A 20,494-nucleotide genomic window follows, 5' to 3' on the forward strand; every position below is an offset into this window, starting at 1 on the left:
TCTTGTATTATATCTTGGTTTTCCTTCTGTTGGGGTCGTATATTAGTTGCTTCTAATGTGTCAATGAAATAGCCTACAATTGTAAAATGATTAAATCAATAACACAACGTATTACAAATGGAAACGTGCACACGGTTGGCCTGAGCCCGGAGAGTGACGAATAAGAGCTGAAATCATACAGCCAAACATTGCACATCTTTTCTAGTTTAAAATTGAAGATTTGTTTTGTAATCTTACGAATTCTGTTAGAGTTTTCATTTTGAGAACCAAATGTAAAGGTTAAAATTATTATTAATTATTATGAAGGCAACTCCCCATTTGGCGGTGATACGGTAAGTCAGAAATATATCTATGAATTTGTCCCTGATTTTTAAGACAGTAAGGCCCATTTCCCGGAATCTCTATTTGTGTAGCGGAAAGCGACGCAATTGCCATTGCACTGTTGTATTGCCTTATGTTTTTATGAAGTTCGAATCATGTAAAAACAGTTAGTTCGTCATTTACTTGTGGTTGTGGCATGTCCATTGTGGCAACATGCGTTGAAATGTCCATTTGTGGCCTTTTCCCGGGGATGCGGAATACTATCCCCTGGAAAACTCCCCCCCCCCCCCCCCAGGTGAAACGTGACGTCACAAAATCTGCCAACTAACCAATATGGAAGCCGTGTCCGTGACTGGAATACTACCCCCCTATACAAATAATGCTACGTAATTTTTTTTAATTCGAGTAATTCCATTGGATAATAGAAAAGTCATGTGGTGAATATAAAACAGAATTTCGAAATGTTACAGCAAGTTTGGTTGGTTAGGTTAGGTTAGATTAGAACTGTTTGACAACTAAATTTGAGTATCCGTGACTGGAAAACTGCCCCCCGGTCTCTGACGTCAATATGACGTAGGAACCTGTTTGGGGGGGGGGGGTAGTTTTCCGGGGGCAGTCTTCCGGCGACCCCTTTTTCCAGCGTTCTTCTAAAGACAGCTTCTGGATTTCTTTCACAGTTAGGCCCTACATGACGTTCTCTTTTGCATTTCTTAAGTCTGTTGAATTCCTGGACACTCTTCCACGTCTTGCAGGTCTTCCCCTACCCAGTCTAGTTACGTCACTCATTATAAAAACGGAAAACAAAAAAATTAAAGACAATTCATTTGGAAACATTATTTACCAACGTTGACTTTCGGAATAAATGTAAACAATGCAAATAAATAAGTAACAGCTGATAGAATGCAGACGTTTTTCAGTCCCCATGCATTTGTTATGGTGAATATTTTTCGTTATATCTCGTTTTCTGGTTATTTTCTGGGAATCCTGCTATTTTTCCCGAGTCCCTGGGGTCAAGACCTTTAATTTAAGACCTCTCCCATTTTTCTGCAACTTACCAGATGTCCACAATTTTCTGGTAAAAATTTGGTCTTACAGAATTATATATATAGATATTTGTATATGTGTCCGTTAGCGCGATAACTCAAGCAAAAATCATCCGATTTTGATGAAATTTGGTACAAACGTGTAAACCTACGTTTATTCGAACGAGTTCGCGAACCAGCATGGTCGGACTATGGGAACAGGGGTTTATGGGGGGTTTTATGGGGCAAAAATTGGTTTTTCCCATTTTTGACCCTAAAAACTTAAAATTTAGCATTTTCTTTCCAAACCAATTTGTAGAGCTTAAAAAAAAACAAATAATTTAGTATATTGAAGCGTTATTATGTGCCTAATGGTTACGGAGAAAATTCCAAAAAACTGAAAATTTAAAATTCCCATGTTATTCTTATGGAGAATAAGTAAACTGTTGTAGTTTGCTTGTTTATGATCATATTTTGATCAAATTTGGGAAATGCATTCATTTCATACTAAACTATTAACATTTTAAAAAAAAAACACCTTTTTACCCTCCCTGTTGCAGCAAACCTAAGTGCTCGTTAAACTAATTCTACTTGAATACCTAGGTAATAATAATGTGATATTTTTAAGGAGACATTTTAGTGTAAATCCAATCAGGCTAATGGAAATTCGCTTAGTCTGGAGGTTTGCTGCGGTGGGGGTATTTTTTATATGTTCTCTCTCTTTTTATAAAAAATTATGCAACTCTAAACCGGTAAATGTGACATACGTTGATCTTGATTCCCATGCACTCGCTGTAAGAGAGAGCAGCCTAGTATCGTCGGACCGGCCGGATTGTGGAGGGAGGATGTCAAAGGACTCGGCAACATGGCATTTGGCCTTGAAGCTTACGCAGCTTGTCTCTTAGATAACCAGTCTTTTTATTTCATAGCCACACCTTATATTGCAGTACTGTTAAATATAGACAAAAATCATGCAGTTTGATAAACATACAATCCAACTTCATTATGGATAAAACTTTTACATCGTGTTAGTTGATAAACTAAAAAAAACCCTCATACAGTAATTATATTCAGTAATGAACTGCAATGTAAACAATAGATTTAGGTAATCACTATGGATTGATTGTTCAATTTGTTTAAACAATTTGGCCACATATTAATGTTTTTTTTTTTATCATATCTTTAATAAAAAAAGTATTTCCATTTTCCAGAAGCAGAGATGGAGAATTGAATGGTGATATTCAAACTAACAGTGGAACAATAACTAAAACATTTTCAAGATGGGATGTAAAACCTTCAACTGACATCAAGGAAGTAAAAAGAAACAAAATTCTAAAAAAATACTTCAGTAATAATGGAAATGACATTAAAATAAGTGCATCAGCTCTTGGAAATACACTGCCAGTTGAAAATCAAATGGGTGTTGTAGATCTGCCAGAAGACCAACATGATGAGAATTTAATAAATTTACAGAAAGATATGAAAAACCAAGACATTGATGTGAATATAATGGCTTCTGTGGCTAGTCAAAACCGACATGTAAACGAAATAAGCAAAAGTTCAATTCTTAAAAAGATTACTTTAGACAACTTAGCCCAAAATTCTGATGCTGTAAGTTTCAAATGTAAAACTGCCGTTAAGATCCCAACAAAGTCAGAAATACGGGAAAAACATAACAGAATGTTAAGAAAAGGACCTGAAAGATATGCTCAAACCCAACTGAGAAACAAAGAATCTCCATTTTGTGAAATTTATTCATTAGATGATTGTAATAAAACACCATTGGAACAGGATAAACGGGAAATTAACAAAGCCTATAATGATGAACCTACTGTTGAATTTACAAAGGAAAATAAACTAACTACTACCTCAGAACCAGACAACATTCACTCAAACTCTAAAGTTGAACTAACAGATAATGATTTTCAAAGTGAATTGCCTTTTTTTATGCAACATTATAATAGAAAATATGACTATTCTTATTCTGAAAGACCACGCATAAGCCAAACTCAATTTAAAGAAAAACTAGCTCCTTTGCCGATTCTTGATTTGTTTAATATTTCAAACAATAATCCCTCTTCAAATCAAAAGGCAAAGGATACACAATGTGGTAATGTAGACAACATTCATCAAGCATGGTCATCTTATCATAGGTGTAGTGAAAATGCTCTTAATTATCCAAGAGAGGCGTTTTTCCATCAACCTGCAATAACCTATGTTGTTAGAAACAACAAGTATGATTTCACCTCCCGGCAAACCCCCTCAGAGCAAAACCTGATTTCACCTCAAAATATACCTGCACCATCCCTAACCCATTGTGTTCCTCCTAATTGCACTGCAACATTAACAAATTCTACTAAACCTTTTTGTACTGTTAGTGGTTGCCCTTTTCTAGCACCCATTAAATCAAAAGATATGAACCCTAATAAAAGAATGACAACACCTCTGCCGAAGAGCTTAACCAATGTTACTAAAGAATCCGGTCATGGAAACACAAAAAACTCTGAAAAGTATAAATATCATAAAATGGATTATGGGTTGGCTCAATCTCCAAACAATACTATGTCAACACACACCAACGTGGAGATAGCTATGAAAAAGACATATAATTTAGAAGGCATTCCTGAAGAAAATATAAATCAGTCATGGACGTTTTTGAGCCCAGATAGCTATAAGAGAGACTTAAACCTGTACCCAAGTGATCTTAAAAATACCTCATACATGCCCCTAAAATCTGTTAGTCTTACAATTAATGTACCAGCTGATAGAATTGACAGCAAAACATATGTAGACAAGAGGAGACCAGATTCCAACAAATTTTCAAATGTTGAAAAAACTTGTGATGTTAATGTTTCAGAAAGGAAAGCACCTATAGAAAACACTAAGGTCTGGGCTTCCATATCAAAAGCCAGTGAAAAAACAGCAAATGTTAAGCAGGAAAAGATAACACAAACAACACAAAGTAGTTACATTTCACCATTATCAAGTCTATATGTAGATATATATCCACAGTCTTATACAAATGTAAAAATCACAAAATCAGATAGTAGAAAAAGGAAGTATGATAGTCGTAACATAGAAAATATTGGCGGTGTTGAATTTACAAAAAAGAACATGGTTAGAGTCAAACCCATGACTAAGGTTTGTCATTTTGAAAATGAAAAGTATCTCAAATCTGGGAAAAAACTGTGTCAAGTTGATATTTCTTCTGTTAATAATTTTGTAGAGAAGCGGGATAAAATGAGAAATGAACTGTCAATTAGTGACGACTTTGACTGTTTTATGAGTCATTTGGAAAATACAGCTTATCCAAAAAGATGTAACAAAAGAGATAGTCGGATACATTCTAACCCAACTAGCCTTAGTGTTAGCTCCATCAGTGACTCACATTGTAATAACCTCCCCATTGACATGGTTTCTCAAGGGGGAAATTCCTGTAAAAGTAATAAGTTGATAGAAAAGGATTTCCGATTCAAAACAATTAAAGAAATAAATACTAAACCTTGCAATATTAGAGTTAAAGACTCTCAAGCCCCTAAAAATGCGGCGGTTCTTGTAAAACAAAAAGACTTGTTGAATTGTGACAAATTTGAAGCACAAAATATTGAATCTACTTGCTCTTCTCTCATGTTACTGTCACAATCATGTGAAAATATTTTACAACCACTAATTGAAAGAGGAAGTTTTGAATCCAGACCGAAAGCAAATGACCAAGTAGGGTTTTCAAAAAGTATTGACAAGAAAAGTAAAAATAGTGACTTTTTGATGATTAGTCAACAACCCACAGAAGAGAGCTTAGTTCTTTTAAAAGACAAATCAGGTGTTAGAAAAACGTTGTCAGAAAATGAAATTCCTATCCCTCTCAACCATTTACCAAGTGATCAACAAATAAACTCAAAGGCTGAACAAATAAACAACATGTCAAGTAAACAGCAAAATTGTTTGCATACTAATGGACCCCTAGTTAATAGACCTATACATGTTCCTAAACGAGAACTTCATAATAAATCAATGTTGCAATCCAGTACTGAAAGACACGTTAAAAACCTCACTCCAATTACCTGTAAAAGAAATATCAAAATAATGTCAAAGGCACAGTCACCAGTCAAAAGTGTAGAATCTAAAGATGCAAAAAAAGTAGTTGTAAATCGTTGTTCATTAAAACGACTTATAAATGAAGGCAACCGTGTCAAAAACATAGTAAACCCACAAACAATTCATCCACATATGAAACAGAAATGCCCGGAAAATAACCTGAAGCTCAGAAAGGGTGATAATGCAAATGACAATGATTACTATCATAGTAGTTTTACTTCTGACAATTTAAAAACACATGATCACAAAGCAGAGTTTTCTAAAAAGAATGGTACTTCTAAAAAAAATAACCTAAGTAAAGGTAAACATTGCAAAAATCAGAGTTCAGTGGGAAATAAACAGCTTGAAGAAAAATTGTTGCCTACAATCAAATCAGAAACTAAATATTGTGAAGAAGCAAAAAATAATCATACACTTCTGCAAAAACCCTCAAAAGACAATATGTTTACTGCAGAACAGAACATTAACACAAAAGCTCAAGAAACAAGTAAAAGTAAGAGTACGAAAGATGCAATTGCATATCATATAGAAGAATGTAATGCAAATGGATGCTCTGAAAAATCATATCTGAAAGATTTAGTTTATAGAATGAGAAGCTTAACACAGTCTGAGATTTTAGAAGTCATAAGTGAATTTACTTCTACACTTGAAGAGAGTGAATATATACAAGTTTCCAAAGAGCGAAAACCACCGTCAATTAAAAAAGAGGTTCCCATTCCAAAGGAACACATACAATCAAAAGGCAAGACCATACATAACCATCCTAAATCATTTGAAGGTAAAACAAATTTTGGAAAGAGAAAAAATATGAAATGCTCATTAGAGTCAAAAATAGTTCCAAGTACTTCAAACTCAAATATAGAAAAGTTTAATGCAGACGCCAATAGTGGTTTAGGAGTAAACGTACAACGCACATTAGAGACAAAACAGAAACCATTAAAAACTCAAGTACCTAACATTAGTACCAGCGCAGATTCAAAACAAGTAGGGTTCAAAAGTTCATCAAAAGGAAATAGGCATAACTTTTCTACAATTCTGTCCAGTAAACCAAGGGTTCTGGACAATGACAGCAACACACTCCCAAAATGCAAAAGTAATAGAAAGAAAAAACCAACTGAATTGGACAAAATTCAGGCTGATTTGGAGACATGCTATGGTTTGGATAACATCATGAAATGTACTGGAATTCGATCTTGTAGGCTAAAAAATAATATTGATTATCAGTTAAAAGAAGATCTTACAGAAAGAAAAAAGACAAAGAAAAGAAAAATTACAGAAGCTCAAGATGGTTTATATTATTTTCTTGAGGATGAAATAACAATCAAAGAGGAGCCGATTCCTGACCTGCCTTTTGACATTAAGGTAGTTAGTTCTAATTTATAAGTAAATTTTTTTAAAGTTTTTAATTTTTACCAAGACACAAAATAACTGCTTTGTTTTAAAGCAGCGGCACACATATAGACATAGATTTTATTTTTTTGCTATTGTGTTTTGTTTTAGTGGTCTAATCTAACTAACAATAATTTTTAGATACAATACTTTGAATCTTAACCATTGTGTTAGGGAGCTTTTACAGGTAGGTACTGTACATTTAAGAATGTTTAGTTATATTGTGACTTACCAAGCCGCGTTAAATGTATGAATTGCTTGATTCCTATTCAGGGATATCAAATCTGATATCAATCTGTACATGCACAAACAGACATTAGGTAAGGATTATTTAATGACTTTTATTTGTATATTTATTGGGTATGGTATTGGCATCATTGATGCTGGGCACTACAATAAAAAGCATGAATACAACCTGGGTGTCAAGAATCAGAATCAGAATACTTTATTCTTGAACATAGAGTACAGAATAGGCGTCAAACATTACAGAGATTTAATTATAAAATAGCATAAAGTTGTTGGGCTTTGAGGTGCTGTCGGTAGTGATGGTTATTACTATGAGGGTTGTTTAATCCTCACTGGAACATCGGTGAAGTTCTCCAGTTCATGAACTCCTCAACTGTGTAGAATGGCCTCTCCACAAGCCAAGCCGATAAGCGTTGTCTGGTGCTGCTTATGCTGGGGTCTTTTATTGTCTCTGGGAGCAGGTTCAGGAACTTCGCTCCCATGTAGGAAGGCTTTTTATTAGGAAGGCTTCAAGTTTAAAGAGAGTCAAACTCCAAAAGATGTGGTGGAGCTCAGGTGAAAAGAAGCTGTTCACTCCTGAGTAGCCAAAAACCCTACCAAACTCCTGAGTTAGCAATCCCATGCTTCTTTCTTGCTACATCCAGTTTAAGTCCCTTGCAATATAAGAAGCACTATTTTTAGAGTTTGTCTTAATCAGTGCCGGATTTAGGGTACTTGCTACCCTAGGCCAAATCAATCCAAATGCTTGTATAAATTATTTTATGTTAATCAAACAGATATATTAGTTTAACCTCAGAGTAATCAAACAAAACAGAGCGGCAGCCATACGGGTGATTCCATGCCCAAAACTCGCGCCTAGTACGGTGCTGCTCCTACAGTCGACCTTGGGAACTAGTCTCTTGAACTGTACTGCTTTATCGTAGATCAGGGGCTGTAGAGTGTAGAACCGCTGTTTTCGCTCGCCTCAACTCCTCATACCTGTTTTTATATCACTCAAGGCGTTGTTAGTAAAGACAATTTTCAATCAATTTATGATTAACTATTCACTTTTTGTTTTTAAATACTGTACATTTCATAAGAAAGTATAAAGTATATGTATATTTTTATCCTATAGGTTTACCGTACAATATAGGTACTTAATAATAATTACTCTTAATGCCCCAAAATAAAAATAAAAATAATTTGAGCAGTTTTAATTTTTATGTTTGCATATTTAATTTGTATATATATATAATTTGTATTTTTTAGGAATTCATTGAGGTTTTATAAAATACATTGAGGTTGTATAAAAATATATTATAATACAGTATGTATTTTGTAACTTTTGGAAATATGCAGAGAGGAAAAGAATTTCAATTTATCTATTAAATTGTACCTATTATAAATATTTCAATACGTTCAAATAAAGTACGTTATAATACAAAATCAAAATCTAAGCTAAAAAAAATACAGCGGTTTACTATAACCTCAGAGTCTATAACATTATTCACTTACGTTATTTAACCAACTTTTGATTCCTTTGAATATTTCTTCTTTTCTCGGCCAATGATCTTGAATGATCGGACCATGGAAGCGGGGTTTTACGGGGGGTTTCATAGAGTAAAAAAATGTTTTTTTTCACATTTTTGACTCTCAAAACACAAAATTTTCCAATTTATCTCTAGACCTTTTTAAAGAGCTTAAAAAACAAAACATTTAGTTTATCAAAGTGTTTTTGTACGGTTGTTGGTAACGGAGAAAATTCCAAAAATTTTCATTTAAAATTCCCATGTCATTCTTATGGAGAATATTGTTAAATGTTGTAGTTTGCTTGATTATGGATATATTTTTATGAAACTTGGCAAATTTATTTATTAGCGAATTTCCCATATAGGGAATAAGCTATTACCGTAGGTCTCATGGTAAGACCTAGACCCGGCACCGATTCACTTTTTCGTTTTGAGGTCCCCAGAGGCCAAAAACACCATCCGTTCAAATTCATATATATATATATATATATATATATATATATATATATATATATGTGTGTGTTAATTTAAAAAATATGTTGGTGAGACCCAAAATTCAAAATTCTCGGCCTTCAAACAATTCTAAACACGGCTGTGAACCATGTCACAAGCCCCGATGTGGTATTTGCAAAATTATGAGTAATACAACTGAATTTGATAGTAAAGTTACAAACAAGGTTTATCCGATTGTTGGTAGATCAACTTGTGAATCTCACAATGTGATTTATCAACTATCGTGTAAACATTGTCCAAAAGATTACATTGGCCAGACTTCAAACTCTTTAAGAGTTCGAATGACAGGCCGGCCATCGTTTTGATGTGGTACATGAAGACAAAAGAAAACCAATCTATACCATCCAACCAACCAAAATTTTGAAGGCTGCTATACCCTTAAAGCCCTTCACAAAGTAAACCCACATAAAACCCTAAATGCAACCAACTGGTTTTAAGAAATTCTGAATTGGCTCACCAGTTGGTACTGAAAACAAAGTTTCCCTCTGGTTTAAATTTAAGATAGTAAAAAAATGATTCAACTCAGCTGAATTTTTAATTTTATTATTTTCTTTGATCTGTACTCAATCATATGTTCTCAAAATTCAACTATTTGTAAACAGTTCATATTTATTTGTTTTGTTCATCTTTACATTTTTCATTCTCTTTGCTTGAAAACGTTTGTATTACAAAAATTTGCAATGTGTCATGTTTCATTCATCATAAACTCTATCAAAATCTCCTCAAGAATATATATATTTATATATATATATATTTATTATTATTTTCTTGCATTTTTAGGGCTACTAATATAATAAAAATCAAAAACATATTTAACAAAGTACCCTTTTAAATAAAATAAAATAATTACTAAAAGGGTACTTTGTTAAATATGTTTTTGATTTTTATTTTTAATATATATTTATATATGTGTCCGTTAGCGCGATAACTCGAGCAAAATTGATCCGATTTTGATGAAATTTGGTACAAACGTGTAAACCTACATTTATTAGAACGAGTTTGCGAACCAGCATAATCGGACCATGGCATCAGGGGTTTATGGGGGGTTTTATGGGGTAAAAATGGGTTTTTCTCATTTTTGACCCTAAAAACTTTAAATTTCTAAATTTCTCTCTAGACCATTTTGAAGAGCTTAAAAAAACAATAATTTAGTATATTGAAGTGTTTTTGAATGTTCATTGACTACGGAGAAAATTTAAGAAATTGTAAATTTAAAATTCCCATGTTATTCTTATGGTGAATAAATAAACTGTTCTAGTATGCTTGTTTATGGATATATTTTAATCAAATTTGGCAATTTGGTTTATTTCATACTAAGCTATCAATATTTCAATTGAAAAAACACACCTCAACATCTTCCCCGTAGCAGCAAACCTAACTACTCACTAAAATTAATGTTATTTAAATCTTACTAATATTATAAATGTGAAAGTTTGTGTGTTTGTTTGTTTGTTTGTTTGTTTCAAGTTCAATCACGCCTTAACTACTGGACGGATTGGGCTGAAATTTGGCTTGATAATAGCTCACATTCTCGAGTAACATATAGGCATATTCTTATTTTTAAAATCCTTTCGGGCTCCGCTCCAGTGGCTCTGTAGTTCCCCATGTTAACCTTATGAGTATTAATATTTAAAGGGAATTAAAGAATTTAGTAAGCTGTTTCAACTAAAAAAGTTGGTTCTATGATATGCAAAAGCATTAAAAGGTGTAACATTTACCAACAGGGTGCAGCACTATATTTTTTTGCATTTATGAAAACAGCTAATTTGAACTAAACATAAAAAAACTGTGATACGCAATGAGAACTGACCATGGTGGACCTTCCACCATGAGAAGTGACTGTCAAAGTAGGATTGTTTACAGTTATGTTTATGTTTTTAATTAAATGTAAAATGTGTTCGATATTTTGAGAATTTTTGATCATTTGTTTTTCTCTATTGTTTAGGTGAAGTGGTAGAACATTATTACTATGGTAAATGTGTAATACTATAGAATACTGTAAATTTAAAACGCAAATTGTATCAAACTGTGTTCTCCCTCATTGCAAACGCAAAGTTTGAGTAAAACTGCAATAAGCATTCTATACTTATATTATGCCTACCCCGTACGAAGGACGGGTACTCTGCTAGTAGGAAATAAATCTGAAAATGTATAGGGAATATTTTAGTAGAAATCAAACCGGGTAAATGGAAATTCGCTTAGTATGCAGGTTTGCTACGACGGGGGTATTTTAAACTAAGCTAATAACATTTAACATAAATGTTATTTAAACCTATTGTTATTTAAATAGATTTAATTAAATATCAATTCAGACATATGGAAATTCGCATAGTCGGCAGTTTTAATTGGGGGTATATACTGTAGCTACACTGCAGCCTACCATATTAATGAAACCCTCTTTAAAAATCACATTATAAAACTACATACCTATATCTAATGAAATAACATTTTATATTAAGATAATATGATATATATTATTATAAACACAATAAGATACGCGTAGATACCGGGCAACATATGCACCGCCGTACTCGGTTGCCTTAGCGGCGCCAATGTACCAGCGCACGTCACAGAGGAGGGGTGGGAGAGAGGAAGTAGGATAGGGCGGCAGCCGCTAACATCAAAGGAATAGGCAAGCCCTTCCCCTGAGTAGAGCGGCCGTCACGTTTGGGTGTGGAAAGCTATTTTAGAGCATAGAGCTTCTCAAAATTTAGAAGTCGAAAAGCAAGTGATCCCGGTTGTGGAAGCGTCTTTTGGTTGTGTTAAAGTTGTTTTAAGATATTGTTTTAACGAATTTCTTTTGTGTTACTGTTACGGGTGAAGTTCAAGTGTCTTAGACAATATGAATGTAAAACGTGTTGTCACAATAACAGTTTGAGAAAATTTTAATTTCGGTATTGTAAATATTTAGGAGTGAGTGTTAACACCTAAAAAAATTGATTATAGGGAGCCCCACAAGCTTCAAAATATAAAAAGCGATTATTTTATAAGTATTTATAAATACATGCTTCCAGAGCCTCTCGCCTCTGCATACTCAGTAGGTTGTAAATGCTTAAATACATATGTTGATACCCAAATGCTGTGTTGTAAAATGTAATATTGCTTGAAATTTGTCCCCTACGCTAGGCACGAGCCCGGGATTATTTTTCACATTACTTCAGGCTCAGAGTAATAAAACATAACATATTTTGTTTTATTACTCTGACCTTCAGGCTAGACATTTCATTACTAGGCATTACAGGCTAGACACCTAGGGTTACGGCATTTTCACTTAGATAAGATCCATTGGTAATTTGGCGGGATTTTCATCTGGGACCTGTTGAACCGAAGTCCCGCGCTCTAACCACTAGACCAGATCCATGGTCCAGATCCCCAATATTGTTTACAAGAATACCACGTGTGGTATTATTTAATAATCCCGTTTTTAACTTCACTTGCTTTTGGATTTTCTTACAAAACGTGATCGGGAATGATTGCCGTATTTGCAAACAACATTTAATGTTAACATCCATCCATCCATTTATCCAAACCGGTGTTCATTACTTCATAATATGTCATATTCTCTAAACAGATGAGTATATCATTAATGTTTCATATATGGTAAACATTAAGAGAAAACTTTGAAAAAAATTGGGTTTGGGCAATGTACAGACAAAACTCTAAACTTAATTTATGTAGATAGCATTATATACTGTACTTATATGGCATTACAATCAGGTGATTTTTTTTTTTGCAATCTGGGTGACGTCAGCATATGACGGGAATAGCACTCCAATGAATTTTCTTTTCACCATGGGGACAAACAATATTTTGAAATAATAAAAAAACCAAAAGTATGTAGATTATAAAAGGTATAATGTTACCTGGATCTGCCAGAGTAATCCAAAGGCTGTCTGTGGAGACTACGCGTTTTGAAGCATTAATAGCTTCATCATCAGGTCTTCAAGAACACTTATCACTCATCAGAGGTCGTCAAATAAATATAATTTTTACAAACATACATACGAGTAGGCCTACGAACCGCGTGCGCGCACTTAGACAGGTTTGTCATGACTGCAGCCATGAAGGTTGGTGTCGTGAACTTTGTCCCTTGCCGGTCAGCTGTTCCTGGTTAGCTATTACAGTATCATACAATGCATTTGACTGGAAATTTAGTTTGTCGTTTAATAAATCATAACTATGGCTTTTTGTTGCTTTGTATATCTCGTATTCTTCTATGGCGTTCATGAAGCTTCCTTTTGTGCAAAAATGTAGGGGTGTCATGTTTGTTTCGAAATTTGTATAGTTATGATTTTCATTAATCAGATGGGCTGCATAATTGGATTTTAAATGATTTTTTGCTTTTGGAAGGTGTTCTTGAATCTGGTTTTGAAAGCACGGCCGGTTTGTCCTATATAAAAACTATTGCAATCATCACAAGATAATCTGTAAACTCCAGTTTTTTCCCCTGTTTCTAGATTATTACTGGACGATGGATTTAGTAATCGTTGTAGTTTGTCCTAAAAAAAAGTCCTAAACGCTATCCCAATGTTTTTCTTTTTTAATTCGTTTTTCAGTATATTTGGTAGCCTTGTACCATACTCTGATGTTACAAAAATTTTGTCAATTGGGCTATCTAATCTGTTATCATTGGCTTTTTTCTTTAATTGTTTTTTGATAAGTTTATCAATCATGGCGGTTTTAAACCCATTTCTTTGGGCAATGTATTTTATCGTGTTTAGTTCTTTGTTAAAATTATCTTGGCTTAATACGGCTTATTATCTTGGTTACGGTGAGCAACCGGTGAACAAAACTGTTATATGCTGCCATTTTTTGTTTTGTAGGATGGTGTGAAGTTTCATGTATGGTCGTGTTGGTTAGCGTAGGTTTTCTATAAATATCAAATTCAAATGAGTTTTCTGTTTTAATTAATGTTATATCAAGAAAGTTTAACCTGTCGTTGCTTTCCAATTCTATGGTAAACTGTAGGCTAGGGTTTATTTTATTTATATACTTAGTAAATATCTCTAGTTGTCTTACGTTGCCATCATACAGGATTGCGATGTCATCAACATAACGGTGGTAAAATACAATCTTATCTTTGTAGCGGTTGTTATCAGTCCATATGTTATTGTTTTCGAAACTGTTCAGATATATTTCAGCTAGGATTCCTGAAAGTGGCGATCCCATTGCTAGTCCATAGTTTTGTATATAATATTCATTGTTAAAAGGGAAGTAGTTCTGTTGGGTTACTATTTTTGTTAATGCGATGAGTTCATTAATGGCTTCCTCACTAAGATTAGAATTGCTCTTTAGATTGTCTTCTAGGATATTAATTGTATATGCCACGGGTACATTTGTGTACAAATTAACTATGTCCATTGTCCAGCGATGCCAGTGTATATCTAGGTTTGATTTCAGTGGTACTAGTTTTGTGAATTAAATCAATACTGTTAATTAGGCTATGACTGTTAGGTAAAATAATTTGTTGCTTAATTATCCTTTCTATGCTTTTAGCGACTTGGTAGCTGGGTGCTGGCATGTAATTCACTAGAGGGCGAATGGGAATTTGATCTTTATGCAATTTCGGTAGACCTTTGAGTTGTGGTGCTTTGGCGTTGATGGGTTTTAATCTCCTGATTTCTGTGTCGGTGAATAGTGTTACACTTTTATTTAGAGCATTATTTAAGGTTTTTGTAAACTTGGCTGTCGGATCTTTGTTGAGTCTCTCTAAGTTGTTTTTGTTGATAAAATCTAAAACCTTAGTATTATAATCATTTTTGTACATGACGACTAGAGAGTTACCTTTGTCCGCCTTAGTTATAATCAAATTATTTTCCTGTAATTTGTTCTTAATACAATTTAATGTTTTGACCTCTTGTTTTGCATGTAACTGAGTTTTTTGTTTTTGTTGTTGACTTTAATTACTCGATTTAATTTTTCGTTCACCAGAGTTCTCACTGTATTTTGGGTGTTGATGTCTTTTATAATTTTTATTGCTGATTCTGTATGAATTATTTCAGATAAGAAACTATTTCTACCATTATAAGGTAGGTTGTACTTAAGGCCTTTGTCAAGAAGTGATGTTTCGTCTTTGTTATGCAACTTTGGTTAAGTTCACTGTTCTTAGGTAGAATTTATGGGTTGATTTTACAACATCTATTGTGTGATATCAAACAATCTAGTTTCTTCTTTAACGTCCTCTTTTTCCCTAAAATTACCTTATTAATTTGGGATTAAATTTTTGGTAAAATGTCAATGGTTTGGCAACTAGGAATATTGTTTAGAACTTTTAAGTGTGTTTTTAATAGTAATCTGTTAAGCATGTCTTTCTTTTTGTATAGCTATGTTTTATTTCTGTTCTTAACCATATAGTTTCTGCTATCTTTTTGGCTTTCTGTCCAGCAAAAGATCGATTGTTTATTTTAACTTTAATGTAGTTTGGTATTATATTATTCTCTAAACAATCCTTATTAAAGGTTATGTTCTGGTTTGTTTTTAGCAATTTAATTTTCGTGTTCTTGAACTTATAGACAAGTTTTGCTTGGCAAGCAGTTAACTTCATGTTGTTTCTTGTCTCAGGATTACTGTTTTTAGATTATAAAAGGTATAATGTTACCTGGATCTGCCAGAGTAATCCAAAGGCTGTCTGTGGAGACTACGCGTTTCGAAGCATTAATAGCTTCATCATCAGGTCTTCAAGAACACTTATCACTCATCAGAGGTCGTCAAATAAATATAATTTTTACAAACATACATACGAGTAGGCCTACGAACCGCGTGCGCGCACTTAGACAGGTTTGTCATGACTGCAGCGGTGAAGGTTGGTGTCGTGAACTTTGTCCCTTGCCGGTCAGCTGTTCCTGGTTAGCTATTACAGTATCATACAATGCATTTGACTGGAAATTTAGTTTGTCGTTTAATAAATCATAACTATGGCTTTTTGTTGCTTTGAATATCTCATATTCTTCTATGGCGTTCATGAAGCTTCCTTTTGTGCAAAAATGTAGGGGTGTCATGTTTGTTTCGAAATTTGTATAGTTATGATTTTCATTAATCAGATGAGCTGCATAATTGGATTTTAAATGATTTTTTGCTTTTGGTAGGTGTTTTTTTGAATCTGGTTTTGAAAGCACGGCCGGTTTGTCCTATATAAAAACTATTGCAATCATCACAAGATAATCTGTAAACTCCAGTTTTTTCCTCTGTTTCTAGATTATTACTGGACAATGGATTTAGTAATCGTCTTACAAAATTTAATTTTTGTTCTTTGTCTAAAATTAATCTTCGTTTCTTCCTGATTAAGAAAATATATAATACTTAGAATATTAGAAAGCTTCTTATGATAACAATAAATAAACAAAGCTAACTCTACCGAGGTTTCGGCCACACTATTCTTATGGCTTTGAGTGTGTGCTGCAAAGCTTTAAGTGTGTTTTTCCGAAAGTTTGTTTTTTTATCTTTAGGTACACATAGTTCAAAATCTGTAATACATAGAGACTTAAAATTTTGCATGCATTAGTCTGGTTACTTGGTGAGTACATTGAACCAATCATATATTGGTTACCCATATCAGATCTGTAATGAGCTTATTAATGATTGATTAGTTATAAATTTTCATTAAAAAAATCATTTATTTTTATTTTTAGAATATCGCATACAAATTTGTATTTTTTTAATAATTGAAAATAATTTTTATTTGATACATTTCATTAAAAAGTGGTTTAACATAAAGATATGGATGTGATAATTAAGTGTGCAAAAAATCAGTATGATAGGGTTTAGTAGGTAGTTTTCGTGCTATATGTACTTGAACTTGTAGAGAATCCATTTAAAAAGCATTGAACCAGAAAAGGTACAGTCTCCCCTTAAGATGTATTCGAGCATTATTCATTAACTGAGTATGCAGTTGCCTAGGATATTCATTACATACAGCATTAACACTTCATAAATAACAGTTGTAATGTACCAGAGTGACGTTTTGGTGTATTAAACAGTGACATTCTAGAGATAACATAATAATTATCATATATTTTATAACAGATATATTATGTCATTGAACTATGATAGTGAATTGCCGGCCTAAGTGTGTCAACTATTTTATTCTAGAAGTATCTTAGAAAAAAGTATAAAAGTGACAGAATGTCCTGGACAATTTATTTTATAAACTTAGTTAACTTTTATGTTGTCATTTTCCAACATCGGCGACAACTCAAATTCTGACGAAAAAGCCTGTATTTTGTGATAATCTTCATATATTTGTAGCTTTTTTACTCTTGAATTTATCGTAACTTCGACGATTTCTTGTGCCGTCTCCATATATTTTCCATGGGGAAAGGTAAGTTTTAACTGGTTATATCACAAAAACCGTTAAAGCTGCAAAAGAATTATCAAAAATAAAACTACTCTGTTTTGTTTTATTACTCTGATGTTTAACCAAATGAATTTTTTATATTAATTCGAGTTTCATTTAAAAAATAAATAGTATACGAACTGCGCAATTCTGATAACCTAATAAGCAGCTACTTATGCTATGGAGATAATTGTGCAAGTATATTCCTATATTCGTTGTTTTTTTATTAAATTTGTTGTATGGAACAAAGATAGGCCCTAGTCACTTACATGTAAATCACGCATCAGCAGTCGGTCGCATTTCACAAATCTTTGCCCCATTCTGTGAGTAGTTGTGTTTACGTCTTAATATAAATTTGGGCATACTTTGGTACAATGTTAGAGGGTATTAACGGTCCAATCCGATGGTAAAAGGAGTCCCGGATCTTAAAATTATATAGACTGCCACTATCAGAAAGATGTTGATTCAAGTGAGACTTAGAACTTGCCATTTCAAATGCAGATTTGTATGATATTATATTATTCAAATAGTTTTTTTTTGTTTCTTTTGACCCTTAATACTTTTTTTATAGTCACTGTAGCCCCGTTGATAAGATTTTCCATAAACTCAAAATGTTGATAAGGAGCTCATTTACCCACCCTTGTGACAAAAAAAGGGGGATATATGTGTGATATATATACCCATGGCTTGGGTTTCCTAACCTAAAAGCGTGTGTTTTATAGTGTTTGAAAGACTAATTATTTATATTTAATTCCGTAAGTCAAATTTTTGTAAAGAAATTGTGAGTGACTGGATGGCCGTAGAAGGATGGGAGGGGTCTTATTTTAAAGGTCTTGACGTGAATTTTGAGGGAAAACTATTAATTTTTCTTATTTTTTTACCATAAATTCGCGACAGAATAAAACTTTTCCCATTAAAACAACATGGGGTTTAATTTGTTTACATCTTTTGAAATTAAAACAGCTGTGCCACAGATTTGAAAACAGTGATCAATACACACATTTGGTTTACTTTTAGCCAGTCAACTATGAAATGTATACTGTAATAAAACTGAAATATTGAAGATTAGTCGGAAAAACGTCTGCATTCTTTGTTTATATTTCAATCATACTCAAGTTTCATTTTTTCATGCTTTTACGTTATTGTCGTGTTAAAGGAATAAACGACATAGAATAAATATTCTGTATAAATAATCAAAGAGTCGAAATTAAATCTAACTTCTGTTTTGTTTTTATTTTTAAATCATATGTTCAAGTTTATTTGAAATGATGTTGTTTTCTTTATATTTCTACACATTTTAAGGTTAAGGTTGTGTAAATATATACAACTAAAATAACCTATAAATGTTATTGGTTCTAAAATGGTGTATTTGCATTCCTTCGTAAGTAAATTTTTTTAGTGCAGTGAATATACAACGTAGAGTAATCATATTCGATCATACTTTTATAAAATCACCAGGGATTAAAGATGTTTTGGTATGTAGGCTGCTGGATATATATTCTTTTCATTATAAGTACTGTAATTAATATGAACGCCAGGGGAATACCACAAAGGCGGGGAACTGTTCATAGGAATGACAGTGCGCGTAGGAGAGCAAGAGTAGATAATGACAAACTTAATCAAGATATGTTACAACCCCTTTTTAGGAGACCCATGGTAGACGAGAGAAATGTAAAGATCCATGATGCAGGATTATTGGACCAAGAGTGCATTCAATGTAGTGCTCTTCATTTTAGAGAAGAACTAACGAATAATCATTTTATGACATGTTGCCATAACGGACTTATTAACCTTCCTCAGTCAAAAACTAATGTTGAACTTAAAAGTTTGTTTGAAGAGAGCCCACAACTGTATAAATTCATTCGACAATGCAACAGTGCGATGGCTTTTGCTTATTTTTCAGCCAGTAAGAAAGATATTCCAGGAAAAGGACCATACTGTTTCAAAATTCAAGGACAGATTTATCGTTCAATCTCAGATTTGCTGCCTCAACATGATGAAGACCCCGTGTATGGCCAATTGTACATTATTGACACATCAACAGCAACAGAAATTCGTCAAAGGCGTCGAGAAAATAGTGACTTAAAACCTGAAATATTGTCAAAACTAGCTGAAATTCTATTAGAAAATCCATTTGCACAAATTTACAAAAGAGCTTCGGAAGAAATGGTTGTACAAGGTGACAGTGAATTAGAACTTAGGTTTGTAGACAGGATAAATATGGATCGTCGTAGGTATAATAAGCCTACTGCAGATGAAATTGCAGGCGTCTTCAATTCATCTGAAGGTGAACCTCCAATGAATTTTGAAAATTCCAAACAGGGAAGCTTTTATTTATCCTCATTAACCACAAGACCAAAGCTACCTTAGTAAACCAGTATTTATTCACAAACAATGATATGTTTGCTGCCTTTTCATGTTAAACCACTGGAGTGATTCAAATTATTTATTGAAAATGACATCAACAAAAGCAAACAAAGAAGAACAACAAACTGGTTTTTACACAAAAGATATGGTGTAGGGATGCCTATTCTGACACATAGATAATGTTATTCTGAGTTTGTTTAAATACCGGTATTGCAAAAAGTTGTTTTACATTTGAGCTTTTTAGGGACTTATGTCCCTACAAGCCACTAGTTATTTATATGCTTTATAGTGACTGTAGGAAAAATATAATGTGTAACACGAGTGCAAAAGGCCTTTGCTGCACTTGAGATCATTCCACAAAATTGCTCTCATGTGCAGCAAAGTGCCACTTTGCTCACTAGTAACACAAATAACTATTGATCATTATGCGTTGTTGTAATACAATCCTACTAATTAGAAATTAGAAAGTTTGGATGTATGTATGGATGTTTGTGACAAGTAAACGTGAAAAATCCTGGTCGGATTGGGCTGAAATTTAAGGTGATGATAGCTCACATTCCCGATTAACATATAGTTATAGCATATTGTTATCTCAAAACTCCTTTCAGGCTCCGCCCCAGTGGCTCTGGAGTTTCCCATGTTAACCTTATGGTATTCATATATTATGGGTATTCACATTTAAAAGGAATTAAATAATTTTG

The 20,494-nt window shown here is 33.3% G+C and overlaps 1 protein-coding gene across 3 annotated transcripts in view; it reads left to right on the top strand.

Moving 5' to 3' along the window:
- The window catches only part of LOC128982825 (uncharacterized), a 124,502-nt gene that overhangs the window by 90,308 nt on the left and 13,700 nt on the right, over nucleotides 1-20,494 (top strand). Inside the window, exon 6 of one of the 3 annotated variants that reach the window (XM_054401851.1) lies at nucleotides 15,097-15,123. The exons of 1 other annotated variant lie outside the window; for it this stretch is intronic. In XM_054401851.1, coding sequence (XP_054257826.1) covers nucleotides 15,097-15,100 — 4 coding nt within the window. In that variant the 3' untranslated portion in view covers nucleotides 15,101-15,123. Of the gene's footprint in view, nucleotides 1-3,624; nucleotides 6,801-15,096; nucleotides 15,124-20,494 lie in introns of those variants that run through there. One more of the 3 variants, XM_054401849.1, reaches the window with a different exon arrangement.

This window comes from Macrosteles quadrilineatus, unplaced genomic scaffold (genome assembly GCF_028750875.1).
Source record: "Macrosteles quadrilineatus isolate MER2022 unplaced genomic scaffold, UCM_ALF_1.0 Scaffold_1__1_contigs__length_201487025, whole genome shotgun sequence".
NCBI lineage: Eukaryota > Metazoa > Arthropoda > Insecta > Hemiptera > Cicadellidae > Macrosteles > Macrosteles quadrilineatus.